This window comes from Natator depressus, chromosome 14, assembly GCF_965152275.1.
Source record: "Natator depressus isolate rNatDep1 chromosome 14, rNatDep2.hap1, whole genome shotgun sequence".
NCBI classification, from domain to species: domain Eukaryota; kingdom Metazoa; phylum Chordata; order Testudines; family Cheloniidae; genus Natator; species Natator depressus.
The window spans coordinates 29,951,355-29,965,792 of record NC_134247.1 but is presented as its reverse complement, the minus strand read 5'-3'; the positions used below and the strand labels follow the sequence as shown (position 1 = coordinate 29,965,792).

General features: G+C 52.7%; 1 protein-coding gene across 1 annotated transcript; it reads left to right on the top strand.

The window, feature by feature from the left end:
* Positions 1–1,617: 1,617 nt before the first annotated feature.
* On the top strand, positions 1,618–12,981 carry LOC141998362 (killer cell lectin-like receptor subfamily B member 1A). Its single transcript, XM_074971121.1, has 3 exons — positions 1,618–2,464; positions 6,531–6,643; positions 9,665–12,981. The coding sequence occupies exons 1-3, from the start codon at positions 2,198–2,200 to the stop codon at positions 9,780–9,782; spliced, it is 498 nt and encodes a 165-aa protein (XP_074827222.1). The 5' UTR covers positions 1,618–2,197; the 3' UTR covers positions 9,783–12,981.
* The last annotated feature ends 1,457 nt before the right edge of the window (positions 12,982–14,438 follow it).

Below are 14,438 nucleotides of genomic sequence, written 5' to 3'. Positions count from 1 at the left end.
AGGAGACCTACAATTCTCCCCCAAGGAGTTCAATCACAAATTTAATTAACGCATTTATTTTTTTTAACGAGCATTATCAGCATGGAAGCATGTCCTCTGGAATGGTGGCCGAAGCATGAAGGGAGAGATGAATGTTTAGCATATCTGGCACATAAATACCTTGCAATGCCGGCTACAAAAGTGCCATGCGAATGCCTGTTCTCACTTTCAGGTGACATTGTAAATAAGAAGGGGGCAGCAGTATCTCCTGTCAATGTAAACAAAACTTGGTTGTCTTAGCGATTGGCTGAACAAGAAGTAGGACTGACTGGACTTGTAGGCTCTAAAGTTTTACATTGTTTCGTTTTTGAGTGCAGTTATGTAAGAAAAAAATCCACATCTGTAAGTTACACTTTCATGATAAAGAGATTGCACGACAGGACTTGTATGAGGTGAATTGAAAAATACTATTTCTTTTATCATTTTTACAGTGCAAATATTTGTAATCAAAAATAATCATGTAAAGTGAGCACTGTGCCCTTTGTGTTCGGTGTTGTAATAGCAATCAATATATTTGCAAATGTAGAAAAACATCCAAAAATATTTAATCAATTTCAATTGGTATTCTATTGTTTAACAGTGAGATTAATCACGATTAATTTTTTTAATCACAGTTGATTTTTTGAGTTAATCACGTGAGTTAACGGCGATTAATTGACAGCCCTGCTTTTTACACAACTGTAGGGGACACTTCAGCAATGTCTAGAACTAGAGCGGATACAGTGTAAGCCTAGTTCATGAAAAACGTGAAAAGAAATGACACTTTGATGTCCTTTGAAGGAAGCAGAAAAGTGAAAGTCCTCCCCCACTTTTCAAATGGAGGGAACTGTTAAGAGTAAATGTTTATTTCCCCTCCAAAAATGAATGAAATCCTCCCTCCCACCCTCAAAACCAGTATTTCCATTTTAAGTCCACTCCCCCATCAAAAAGTGAAAAATGGCAATCAGAATAAAAACTTTCATTTGGGTCCAAATGGCATTTTCCATTAAAAAACAACTTTGAACAAGAGTTTTCATCCAGCTGTAGTTTGAAGGTTCAGAATTAATGACACCTCAGTTCTCATCTCTCCCTCCAGAGGGATCCGGGTGCAAACTCTGCCCCAGGGACTGGCTGCTGCACGGGGACAAGTGCTACTGGCTGTCTAAGGAGCGTAAAGACTGGACTGGGAGCCGTGACGACTGCTCGGGGAAGAGCTCTCGCATGCTCGTGACCCAGAACCGGGAGGAGATGGTAACATCAAATACAGGCTCATCCAACTCCAGCTGGAGAAAGACGTGTGTCACTAGTTACAATCCCAGGGTAGCCTGACTCTACCCCCCACCCCCACCCCAATCAAACTGCACACTGGGGTGTTTTCTCCCCTTCTGGGGCTCTGGCTTATTAACATACAGTTCAGAACAAGAACCCTACAGCTTTCCCACCCCAGACTGCCCAGCTGGCTCCTGTAGGCGTTTCACTCCCAGGCCCTCTGTCTGAGAGCTCAGCGGAGCCCTTCTGCATAGAGCTACTCACACAAACCTCCTACCCCATCAAATCTCTCCCTGCCCAGACTGGCTGCCCTTGTAGCCCCACCAGGCCTGGCTCCTGGTCACCTGCTTCCATCACCTTTGCCTCTGAGTCCAGGGGCACCTAGTCACAGGTGAGGCTGTGACGAAGTGGGACTGTTCTTAATGTTTCCTCCGAATATTGTGGGGGTGCCTCAGTTTCCCCTAGGCAGTTCTTAAGTATCTAGGTGGTGGGGTAAGGGTGTATGATCACTGCAGAGCCCTAGAGGGCAGGTGTGTGCAGGGGTCTGGACACAGAGAATGGCCGACACCCTGTTTCCTGGCAACTGAGGGCCTGGGCCCTTCCCCCCTGCAAGGTGAGAGCTAAAGGGTTGGAGAACAAAGGAATCAGGTGACCTCCTGGCCCGGGAAAGGAACAAAGCCCAGAGGAGGAGGGGCTGGAGGGGGTTTCAGTTTGGGGCTGGCTAGGACATGGAGTGAAGGGCAGACGTGGTTGTCTGGCTCACTGCCCTCCAAAATGGACCCAGCTGAGGGGTCCTGTTCTCTGCACCTGCAAGCTCTGTTTTAGACCATGTTCCTGTCGTCTAATAAACCTCTGTTTTACTGGCTGGCTGAGAGTCCCGTCTGACTGCGAAGTTGGGGTGCAGGACCCTATGGCTTCCCCAGGAGCCCCGCCTGAGCGGTCTCGCTGTGGGAAGCACACGGAGGGGCAGAGGATGCTGAATGCTCCGAGGTCAGACCCAGGAAGGTGGAAGCCGTGTGAGCTGTTTGCCCTGCGGACAGGCTGCTCACCGGAAGGCGACTGCCCCAGAGTCCTGACTGGCTTCATGGGGAGCAGTTCCAGAGCATCGCCCGGGCACTCTGTGACAACTGGTGGCAGAGGTGGGATCTACTGCACCCCGTGGATGGCGCTTCCTGCAGTAAGTGACTGGGGAGCAGTAAAACAAAGGGGGATTGATGGGGACTAGGCGTGCTGAAGATTCAGAGAGACGGTTTCAGGGGGCGGTTAACCCCTAGGATTGTGTGACCAGAGAAAAGGACTTTTGCAGTAACAGGGTCCCCCGGGGGACTGCAGCGAGCGGTCCCAGGGGCGGAGAAGTCTGCAGCTCGACCCTGGCAAAGAGGTGGTGACCTCGAGAAGGGCTGGCACACGAGGGGTTCTCCCTGGAAACCGTGGGGAGCTGAGAGCACACAGGCCTGTGAGTCCACAACAACTTGGGAAGAGCGGAGTGATGGTCTGTCACCGTCTCCTTAAGAAGGACATTGTAACCCTGTGCAGAAAGAGAGGGTTGAGCATTGGAAAGTTCACCAAAGCACAGTTAATCCTGCAGCTGGAGGAGGATGACCGCTCTAAGGGACAGATTCCTGACCCCAAATGGGGCTATAGCAGGATCTGGGAGCAGGTGGAGTAGTAGCCAGGCATCGCCAAGACTCCTGTCCCCAACCAGACGAGGGTCTTCACGATCGGGTTCCCCATCCAGGGATCGGAGATGGATGGATTGGAACTGAGTCCGAGAGAGCAAGAGGACTGTGAGAGACAGCGAGAGCCCGAGAAAGAGCTGCAGAAGCAGCAGCAGCATGAACTGGCGGTGGGGGAGCGGAGAGGCATAGGGGACCTCCCAGGGGTGAGTGGGGATAGACCCCGGAGGGCCAGTTCCGCAGGGAACCTCGAGAGTAAATTGCTGCCCCTGGTTAAGGAGAGGGGGGATGTGGATGCCCACCTCACTGCCTTTGAGCAGGCTGGAGATTTGAACCAGGGGGACCCTGCGGAAAAGCTCCGGTGTCTAGCTCCCTTGCTAGGTCCCAAGGCCACAGACTCCGTCAGCCAGATGGGTGGGGAGGTGGACAGGCTCCCACTCCTGAGCCCAACCTATATGTCTGTGTGGAGTTTCCTGGGGCCAGGCCCCTCGGACCCCCAGTGGGAGCGGAAGGTGATGGTCAATGGGGAGACATTCCTGGGGTGGCGAGATCCTGGGACAGAGAGAACTGTTGTCAGGCCCTGGGTGGTGCAGCCTCAGAGGTTGAGGGGCTGTGTGAGCTGGGTGAGGGTCCCAGGGATGAAGCCCCTCACCCTGCCTATGGCCCAGATCCCTGTGCAGACCCAGGAGGGGTGGGGCTGGCTGGTCTTTGGGGTGCTCCAGGACACCAGCTGTGAGACCCTGTTGTGGGGCAACTGTGTCTCTTTGGGACAGGATCCAGGCCCTGCTCCTGTAACTCCCAAGGGTTTGAATTTGAATCCAGGGAACCAATCGGTGGAGAGGGAAACGGTCAGTGGAAATGCAGATGACCTGGCTGGCAGGGGGGAGGAGCCGCTAGGCTCAGGCTACCTGCCTGCCTGTGACCAGACCCCTGGGGCTGGGTGGGACAGAGATGCTCCCCGCCCCCCTTGCACACTGGAGAGGGGGCTCACTCTGGCTCTGATGCTGTGAGGAAAGCAGCCAGCTCGCTGCCTACCCCCCCTGGGACAGCAAGGGCAGCGCTGAGCACAGTGGGAGCTGAGACCCCAGCTGAGTGGGGGGAGACACAGGCAGGGGAGGGGATCTGTGGGGAGTGGCAAGGTGCTTGGTAAGGAAAGAAGGGATGAGCCTAGGCAGCCTTGTGATCTGATGGCTTTGTCCAGTCAGCAGGGTGGGAAGGCGAGGAGAGTGGAAGATGAGAGTCCCTGGACCTTACCTGTTAGCTGGGTGGAGAATTGGGACAGTGAAGGAAATGTGCCTGTGTCTGTCAGGGGTATTGACTTGCCTATGGAGGGAGCTACCCTGGTCTCCAAGCAGTTGTCTGTGACCAGCCTTGTGTGCTGGGACAAGGGGAATGAGATCCCAAGCTGTGTGTCTGGGAAAGGAGAAAGTGTGTCTGGCTCTTCTTGGTCTGTGGACCAGACAGAAGGGGCCTTGCAGCCTGTGATGGTTGAGCGTCGTGCAGTTGACTCAGAGTTGGTTCTGGATTCAGCTAAAGCCCAGGAAGGGAATGGCCCTAAGTTTGTGTCTGCTCAGGAGAATGGCCCTGTAACTAGGTCGCATCCAGTTAGTGTCTATGTAAAATCCCAGAGACCAGACAATTCTGGTGCTTGTATTTTGCCTGTTGCTCATGTGTGGTTGGGAAAGGGTGTCGCAACTCTGTCTAATCAGGGTGAGATCCTAGCCAGGGCACAAGGAGAGCGTGAAGGTGGTGTGATTGTGTTACCTATGGAGGGTGTGGAAACCTGTAGCAAGAAGGAAAAGATTCCTGAACTTGTGTGTGGCAAAGGGAAGGGGAATGCTTCTGACCTTTTATCTAGGAAGTCTGTCAGTTTGCCTGAAAGGGGATTGTGTAGGAATCCACTGGACGGGCCAGAGGTAATTCTGGATGTAAGGGAGACCCAGAAAGAGTCTGTTGTTGCTCAGGAACGTGTTCCTCTAGAGCAAGCCCTAGGTAAAGAGGGTAAGAGCAGAATTTCTGGGAGGGGTGAATTGTTGCATAGAAAAGCCCTAGGGAAAGGAATCCTCATGGAGTCTTTGCAAGCAGTTTACTGCAACTGAAGGGTGTGAAAGTGATTTAATCAAGAAAGTTTCAGTTCCTAACAGCCAGAAATTTTCTGTTGTGAATGGATCCACTGACTGTCCTGTTGAAAGACCCAGTGTGGATAGCTTTGAGAAGGTCTCAGATGGAGTGAAAGCTGTTAAGAAACTTAAACAGTCCTATAACCAAGTGGCTGTGTTTGGCCAGCTTGTTGGGGAGAAGACCCAATCCAAGTTTGACCCCCTGGGGTTTTGGGGTGGCCAAAGGGCGGGCCGCAGAAACCTTCCCACATGCGGCCTGTGAGTGCTATCGACCACCCCCGACCTAAGGGAGGGCGTGAAACTGGAAGGGCCTGGTGTAACTCCTACCAAGGAATGGCAGAGACGCTGGGGCATCCATGGGAATGTTGGTGGCTTTGAACTTCCCCAGGTCACCGGCTAAAGTGACCCCGCTCAGTTCGATCTTGAAGGGGGGAGAGATGTGACGAAGTGGGACTGTTCTTAATGTTTCCTCCGAATATTGTGGGGGTGCCTCAGTTTCCCCTAGGCAGTTCTTAAGTATCTAGGTGGTGGGGTAAGGGTGTATGATCACTGCAGAGCCCTAGAGGGCAGGTGTGTGCAGGGGTCTGGACACAGAGAATGGCCGACACCCTGTTTCCTGGCAACTGAGGGCCTGGGCCCTTCCCCCCTGCAAGGTGAGAGCTAAAGGGTTGGAGAACAAAGGAATCAGGTGACCTCCTGGCCCGGGAAAGGAACAAAGCCCAGAGGAGGAGGGGCTGGAGGGGGTTTCAGTTTGGGGCTGGCTAGGACATGGAGTGAAGGGCAGACGTGGTTGTCTGGCTCACTGCCCTCCAAAATGGACCCAGCTGAGGGGTCCTGTTCTCTGCACCTGCAAGCTCTGTTTTAGACCATGTTCCTGTCGTCTAATAAACCTCTGTTTTACTGGCTGGCTGAGAGTCCCGTCTGACTGCGAAGTTGGGGTGCAGGACCCTCTGGCTTCCCCAGGAGCCCCGCCTGAGCGGTCTCGCTGTGGGAAGCACACGGAGGGGCAGAGGATGCTGAATGCTCCGAGGTCAGACCCAGGAAGGTGGAAGCCGTGTGAGCTGTTTGCCCTGTGGACAGGCTGCTCACCGGAAGGCGACTGCCCCAGAGTCCTGACTGGCTTCATGGGGAGCAGTTCCAGAGCATCGCCCGGGCACTCCGTGACAGAGGCTCAACCCAGGACTCCCTTAAAGGGCCAGCTCACCCTGTGCCACCAAGGACTGGTGCTGATGTTACCATGTCTGCATAGAGAGAGCCACGTTTACCTGCACTGGGACCCTGCCCACCCAGGGGAGAGGGTGAACTAACTCAGGGGCTGGTGGGGTCTCCTGCTGGCATTATGGGCAGAGCTACTGAAGGAGAGAGCAGGCACTTCATGGGATCACTAAGGGAATTCTAGCATGTTACAGGATACTCATCCCCACCCCCTCTGCTTTGCCCATCACAGGATTTCATACAAGATGTTGTACAAGATGCAAACCACATCTGGATTGGCCTTAAAGTGACACCCCCAGGGGGGAAATGGACCTGGGTGGACGGTTCCCCATTAGATCCAGTGCGGTGAGTGCTGCTTGACGTTTACTCTTTGAGATGTTTGGGGAAAGCTCCCATTGTATAACTTGCTCGTGTTAAATGTCCAGCGTCTGTCTGAGGCCTGGTCTACGCTGAAAAGTCTTCCCAGCGTAACTACGTGGGCTAAGGGTATTTCCCTAACAGAGGGGTGCCAGCAAAGGCCCTGGTGTAACGGCAGTTCTACCAATAGCTCTGTGTGTAGAGCAGTGTAGCTTAGGGGGATCGGGGAGCTGGCATAAGCGATAGCGGTAGAAGCAGTTGTATATGGATATAACTGTACTTATCCTGAGGGGACCCAGCTATTTTCCTCTTTCCATGGTGAAAACTGAGCATTTATTCCTGTTGTTTCCTATCTTTTAACCAGTTACTGATCCATGAGAGGACCTTCCCCCTTATCCCATGACAGCTTCCTTTGCTTAAAAGCCTTTGGTGAGGGACCTTATATTTTCCTACTTCTAATGTACTTAATTTTTTTAGGTTTTGCATCTTTAGGAAGTTGCTTCTCAAACTCTTCCTTGGCCTGCCTCCTTATACTTTACAATTTACTTGCTGGAGTTTGTGCTCCGTCCTAGTTTCCTCATTAGGTTTAGACTTCCAGTTTTTCAAGGATGCTTTTTGCCTCTAATGGCCTCCATTACTCTGCTGTTTAGCCAGGATAGCATTTTTTTGCTCCTCCTCCTGTCTTTTTTTATTTGGGGTACACACTTAGCCCTGGTCTACACTGGGTGTGTGTGTGTGCGGGGGGATCGACCTAAGATATGCAACTTCAGCTAGGAGACTAGCATAGCTGAAGTGGACGTATCTAGCTCGACTAACCTTGGCATCTTCACGGCACTCCCCCCTCCACTCCGCCTGCACCTCTCGCGGCGCTGGAGTGCCGGAGTCGACGGGAGAGCGCTCAGGGTTCGATTTATCGCGTCTAGACTAGACGTGATAAATTGACCCCCAATAGATAGATCACTACCTGCATTTCCGGCGGGTAGTGTAGACCTGCCCTTAGACCCGGTCTACATTACAGACTTATGACGGTATAACTATGCTGCTCAAGGGTGTGAAAAATCCACCCCCCAAGCGATGCAGGTATCCTGACCTCACCCCCAGTGTAGACAGCGCTACGTTGAGGGGAGCGCTTCTCCTGTCACCATAGCTATGGCCCTTGGGGAGGGGGATTGGCTCTGCTGATGGGAGAAGCTCTCTGGTCAGCGTAGGTAGCGTCTTCACTGCAGCGCTGTGAGTGTAGACAAGCCCCTCGTCTGAGCCTCTCATGCTGTTTTTAAGTCGTGTCTGTGATACTAGGAGACATTTGACCCTGGTGACAGCTCTGTGCAATTTCCATCCAACAAGCATCCACATGGTTTTGTGGTTCCCCTTTTAGAAGTGAAATGTGGGGGCTAGAAATCATCTCTCTGCATCATGCCCCGAGGTGACAGTTAGTCTGTCTGCTCCAATCACTCTTCATCCCGAGTCTGGAACAGGGTTAACAGGAGAGAATAAGGGACCCCCCCACCACCACCACCACCTCAGACTGTCCACTAGCTCAGTGGCGTGAGCCTACTCCTAAGAGGTGAGAGACGCCTGTTCAAATCCCTTCTCCTACCCAGCTACAAGGGGGACTTGAGTTGGGGTCTCCTACTTTCCAGGTGAGTGCCAGAACCCCTGGGCTAAATGTTACCAGGAAGCGCTTGCTCCTCTCTGGTTTCAGAGTAGCAGCCGTGTTAGTCTGTATGCGCAAAAAGAAAAGGAGGACTTGTGGCACCTTAGAGACTAACCAATTTATTTGAGCATAAGCTTTCGTAAGCTACAGCTCACTTCATCGGATGCATTCATCGGCTGCATGCTCCTCGCTGCCAGTCTGTGGATGCTCACCTGTGAGGCCCAAGCTGGTACGGGTCCTTTGAACATGCCCACTGGCTTGGGGCCCCAAGGCAAGTCAGGCGGAGACTGGCTCCTGGATCGTACTGGGGCTTAGGCAGCCAGCAGCCTAGAGGGAGGGAGCAGCACAGGTGCTCAGGGCGCACACAGACACCTCGTAAACTTTGACTCAGAAAATTGAGGCACCGAGCAAGTTCAGTCACTTCCAGGGTTTGGTGGCAACTGAGCTGGGGTTTGGTGAATCCCAGGGGGATGCGGTTCTGGGATGGAGGTGTCTGAAGTGGCCATTAGCCTCTTAAGTCTCTTTGTGAATCCAGCCCTAACCGTTCATTGGGACAAGTCCTCAGCTCCCTGCAGCTGTCCCGTTACCCAGGTCGCACGGTGCAGGTTTCCTCTCACCCATCAGACTTCCTCTCATCCCATCAGACTTTCCTCTCATCCCATCAGCTGAGATGTAGGAGATCAAGGTGGCGCTTCCAATGAACAAGTACCAGGTCACCAACCCCATGAGATTCAGCCTCGTATGGTCCTTGCACCAGACCCCCTAACTCTGTGGGTCTCAAGCAGGGCTACATGTATCCCTGGGGTACGCAGAGGTCTTCCGAGGAGTAGGTCAACTCATCTAGATATTGGTCTAGTTTTACAATGAGCTACATAAAAAGCACTAGCGAAGTCAGTGCAAACTAAAATTTCAGACAGACACTGACTTGTTTACACTGTTCTATACGCTATACACGGATATGTAAGTACAATACTTATTTCCAATGGATTTATTTTATAATTGTATGGTACAAATGAGAGTCAGCCATTTTTCAGTAATAGTGGCTGTGGCAACATTTGTATTTTTAGGTCTGATTTTCTAAGCAAGTCGTTTTTAAGTCAGGTGAAACTTGGGGTACTCAAGACAAATCAGACTCCTGAAAGGGGAGCAGTGGTCTGGAAAGGTTGAGAGCCACTGCCCTAACTCATCTCACAGCCTGGGACATCTTCTCGACTGATGCTCTGCAGGAAAGTTAGAGATGAAGGACAACACCAGAGCCCAGCTTCACATTAGGGGGAGGGGGAGGAAAGACTCACCCCTCGGCCTTTCCTTGTTACAGGGACCCACAGTGACACGAACTCTCTCTCACTCTGCAGCTTCTCAGGCTCTGCTGATGGGAACAGCTGCGGGTGGATAAAAGGCAGCCAGGTTCTGTCTGAGACGTGTGCCGTGGAGCTCAAATGGATCTGCCAGAAAGAAGCGGCCGTGATATAAACAGTGCAACTGAGGATTCACATTTGTGTAGCTGTAATGTGAAGTACCCCCCGCAGCGTAGACGTAAGGGTGGCAGTTCTGTGACATATCCCCCCGCCGAGCCAGATTTCACAGGGGAGACCAGATTTCACAGTCTGTGATGCATTTTTCATGGTCATGAATTTGGTAAAGCCCTACTCACGGGGCGGGACTGGGGCTTTAGGCAGAGCAGAACTCTGGGCGGTGCTGGGACTCAGGTGCCCCTCGCAGTCACAGTTCCTCTCCTCGGTCCGCCTCACTGGGCTGGGGCCTTGGGGTGTAATTTTTAACTGCCCCAAACCTGCAGTAAGTTAATACCCTGCAATGTACCCGGGTACCCGGGGCTGGGAGGCACCTCGCCACCACCTGCCCTTTGCCTGAGGGAGCCTTGTCTGTGCCTGCCAGGGGTCAGCTCCCCAACTCCACTGGCCACACGCACTCACTGCTGGGCCTGCCGTCACGGCAGGGTAGCAATAGGTCCACTCTGCCCTCCAGCCCTCTGAGCATCTGTCTGGAGCGTCCAGGCCCTAGTCCCCTGGGCACTGGCAGGATTCACAGATTCACTATTTCCAAAGGAACAGTAACATCCTCTGCCCCAGCTTACCAGCTCCAGCTCAGATCACTGCTCCACTTAACACACAGCGCTGCCATAGGCTCACAGCGAAATCACGCCTCAGTTCAACAAAGCCAAGAGTCGAGTGGAAGTGTTGGAAACAAATGGTTACATATAACAAAGTCATAACATGCGTTCTAGAGCCTAGACTGAACTAACAAGGTATTCTCCTGTCTAACCAAGTACAGCTCACCCGAAATCCTTGCAGCACTTTACAGCCAGGCAGGCTCGGACCCTTCTTTCATGAGACATGCATACGGTCAGTTTGTCTCCGAGGGGAAGGATCCAGTAGGTCTCTGCACACCGAGAGAGATCAGACCGATCCTTTGTCTTTATGCTTAAACACCACAGATGGACACACACACAGCCCCCTGCTGTAAGTTTCTTCCTGTAGATTTCCTTTTTTGTGGATTTTGCAATCTAATTTTGCACCTGGCTCAGTGTGCAAAGAGACATCCAACATCAGGCACACAATACACAGATGGCCAGACAGGGAAGTAACCCAGTGATGCGCAGAGCATTCCCCGATATTCTGGAATTGCTCAGATGTGATGGTCACAAGAAATCACAGTCAGGCTTTCCCAGGGCTAGATTCTATAATACTCTTGTTACCAGCCCCCTTCCACGGCAGCCTCCTGTGCCTGTGTAAATGCATCGGGTTTGGTGCAGATCCAGTGTCTCTCACTGGTGCATTGCAAGCTGCTGACCGCACTCACACCGGTCAGATACGCGCAGTCTCCTCCTTCTCCTATTGGAAACCTGCAAGAGAGAAGCCAGGGAGCTGGTGTCAGGCAGGAGTTGGACATTTCCCATCAGTCACAGGCAGGGAGAGATGCTCTCGCACAGTGCAGGGAGCTGCTGCACTCACAGCCCCTCACGATTCCCCTTCCTGCACCTGCCACAGGCCCCAGCTAAAAAGGGGGCAGTGGGGCAGCAAGGCCAGGAAAGTTTCGAAGATCAACTGACCTCCATGGAGCATTTATGCCAGGTGGGTATTAACCCAGATCCTACTCTCCGCCCCACACACACCCAGCTGGGTCTGGATGGGCCCCTGCAGGCCCAACCCACCCAAACTGCCCCGGGCACAGGTTCCAGGTGACTCTCAGTGTGGCGAGGAGCAGCAGTAACGCCGCAAAGAGGAGCTGGGTCCAGGGCTCCCTGGACAGTTTACATCAGCTCTCAGGCCAGAGGCCTGTCAGGACAGGCTGCATTGCAGGGGGCGGCTGGAGTGAAATGCCAGCAGCACAAACCCGGCGGCCATGGTGTGACCCCAGCCACTCACACAGAGCTTCCCGTGAGAGCTGGAGGCCAGCGCTTCCCACCTGGGAACAGGGTGGGATCCAGGCTCACAGGCAAATCCTCCCCCATGGTCCCATCCTGGCTACTCACAGTAGTCATGTGCTGGGCTGGGAGGAGGCCCAGCACTACTCTTTGGGCAGGCCGGGATCTCCCTGCCCTCAGGCCACCAGCCTCTGGCTCGGGGTGAGACCTGTCCCAGAGAAGGGAGAGCCCAGCCCAAAGCCACCTGAGCAGATGGCTGTGGGTGGCTCCCCCACCAGCATCACCCCAGAAGAGCTCTGATGGGATGGCAATGATGCACCCAGAGCCTTCTGCTGGGGTGGGCACCCGCAGGGTGGCAGATTTCAGGGTTAACACCCCACTGAGATGCCTGTTTACCCAGTTCCGGTAAATTGGCATCACATTAGCTATCCTCCAGTCATCGGGCACAGAAGCGGATTTCAATGATAGGTTACAGACTACAGTTAGTAGTCCTGCAATTTCACCTTTGAGTTCCTGGTCCTGGTGACTTGTTACTGTTTAGTTTCTCAATTTGTTCCAAAACCTACTCTAATGACACCTCCATCTGGGACAGTCCCTCAGACTTGTCACCTAAAAAGGACGGCTCAGGTTTGGGAATCTCCCTCACATGCTCAGCCATGAAGACTGCTGCAAAGAATTCATTTAGTTTCTCTGCAATGGCATGGTGCCAGCTGCGGTGTGGACAGACCCCAAACAGGCCTGCTAACAGATGGGCCCGTGATGCAATCACAAAGACAGACTGCTGCCGACATCAGGGCATCCTTGCTGGAAAATGTGAAAATATCTGACTGGGATCAAACAACAGGTCACCAACTGACTTGTTTCCTAAGCCTCCTCTGGGCACATTTTCGAGCTTCCCATCAATCGCAAAGGGCTTTTTTAAAAACACCATTCAGCTGTAAGTACATAAGACTGGCCACATGGGTCAGACCAATGGTCCATCTAGCCCAGTGTCCTGTCCTCCGATACTGGCCAGCGGTAGGTGCTTCCGAGGGAATGAACAGAACAGGGTCAGTATCGAGTGATCCATCCCATTCACTCCCAGCTTCTGGCAGTCAGATGTATATGGACACTCAGAGCATGGGGTTGCATCCCTGACCATCCTGGCTGATAGGAACTGGTCGAGCTATCCTCTGTGAACTTGTCTACTTCTTGTTTAAACAGAGTTATACTATTGGCCTTCACAACATCCCCTGGCAACAAGCTCCACAGGTTGACTGTGTTGTGTGAAGAAATACTTCCTTTTGTTTGTGTCAGACCTGCTGCCTATTCATTTAATTGTGTGACCGCTAGGTCTTGCGTTACGTGAAGGCATAAATAACACTTCCCTCTTCACTTTCTCGACCCCATTCATGATTTTATAGACCTCCTATATCCCCCCCTTAGTCGTCTCCCCTCATATGGAAGCTGTTCCATATCTCTAATCATATGGAGATAGTTGAAAACCCCCATTATTATTGGGTTTTCTGCTTTTGTAGCCTCTCTAATCTCGGTGAATTTCACAGTCACCATCCTGGTCAGTAGTATATTCCTGCTGCTAGATTCTTATTCTTCAAGTGTGGAATTCCTGTTCTTAGAGATGCCAGGATACAGTTGGGTTCGTTTAAGATTTTTACTGTTCTTTACTCTATGCTTTCCTGGACACGTGGTGCCCCTCCCCCGCCAGCGTGACCTAATCTGCCGTTCTTTCAGTGCTGATGGTCCAGGGTCAAACCCTGCTATCGGCTCAACTGGGGTTTGGTTATTTGATCCCACCCAGATCCCACTGAAATCCCTCTTGGGATGTCGTCTGGGCCATCTCTACTGTACCCCACTTCTCATGGCAGCCCCAGGCACTCAGCATTTGTGACTATCAGGCATCTTTAACGCAGATGGCCCCACTAAAGCCAGACAGATCTGAAAGCTTTGGCCAGTCTCCCAGCAGACAACACTTGTTTCCGCCCGTCACTAATACACGGAGTACATAGCACTGACTGGTGCGTCGGCCTGAACTCGGTATCTCAGACACCAGGGACCCAAAGCCCTGGGAATTCACAGAGGACTTACAGGTTGTTGAATTTGGTGCCATTGGCCCATTTCCAGAGCTGCCCAGGGTCCCTCTGGAGGCCAATCCAGTGGTTAAATCTGCCTTTATAGCACAGCACGAAAGCCTCAAAACAGCAGAGGGAGAGGTGGGTTCAGAGCACAGGCTCTGTGCACCAGAGAATCACAGGGATACACTGAAGGGCTCTGTTTTCAGGGAACGGCTGGGGATTTTCACCTCCCTCTTGCCCAGCTCTGGGTAATTCAGTATTAACTTTCCTATCCCAAACCTCACCTCGCCTTACAGAACAGCTGAGCTCCCCTCCCCATCACAGGGGAAGGGGAAGGAAAGAGCCCAGCTGATCTCAATAAGGGATGCTGGGAAGGGCCAGGGATGAGAGAAGAGCCACCAACTCCTCAGCCAGAAGGGGCCAGGGCTAAGAGGAGCCCCCCCATCCTCATCTGGCTACCCAAGAGCACGGGCTCTTCAAGTCAATCTGGGATCTCAGTACCCCTTTGGCCCCATGCCACCCAGAAGACACTCAAGCCAGCCTTGCCCTCGAGAGGGGCGGTCTCCTTTTGAGAGGGCTGACAGCGAGTGATCCCCGCAGTCAGACACGGACACTAGAGGTGCCCCGGGCCAGCCAGCCAGGCCTGGCATTCAGCAACTGGAAGCTCATTTA

Bases quoted from the DNA above. Each gene is read 5' to 3' on its own strand.
- LOC141998362 (XM_074971121.1), top strand. From the start codon at position 2,198: ATGGCTTCCCCAGGAGCCCCGCCTGAGCGGTCTCGCTGTGGGAAGCAC. The intron at 2,465-6,530 runs GTAAGTGACTGG...TGCCCATCACAG, and splicing joins CGTGGATGGCGCTTCCTGCA to GATTTCATACAAGATGTTGT. The intron at 6,644-9,664 runs GTGAGTGCTGCT...CTCACTCTGCAG, and splicing joins TCCCCATTAGATCCAGTGCG to CTTCTCAGGCTCTGCTGATG.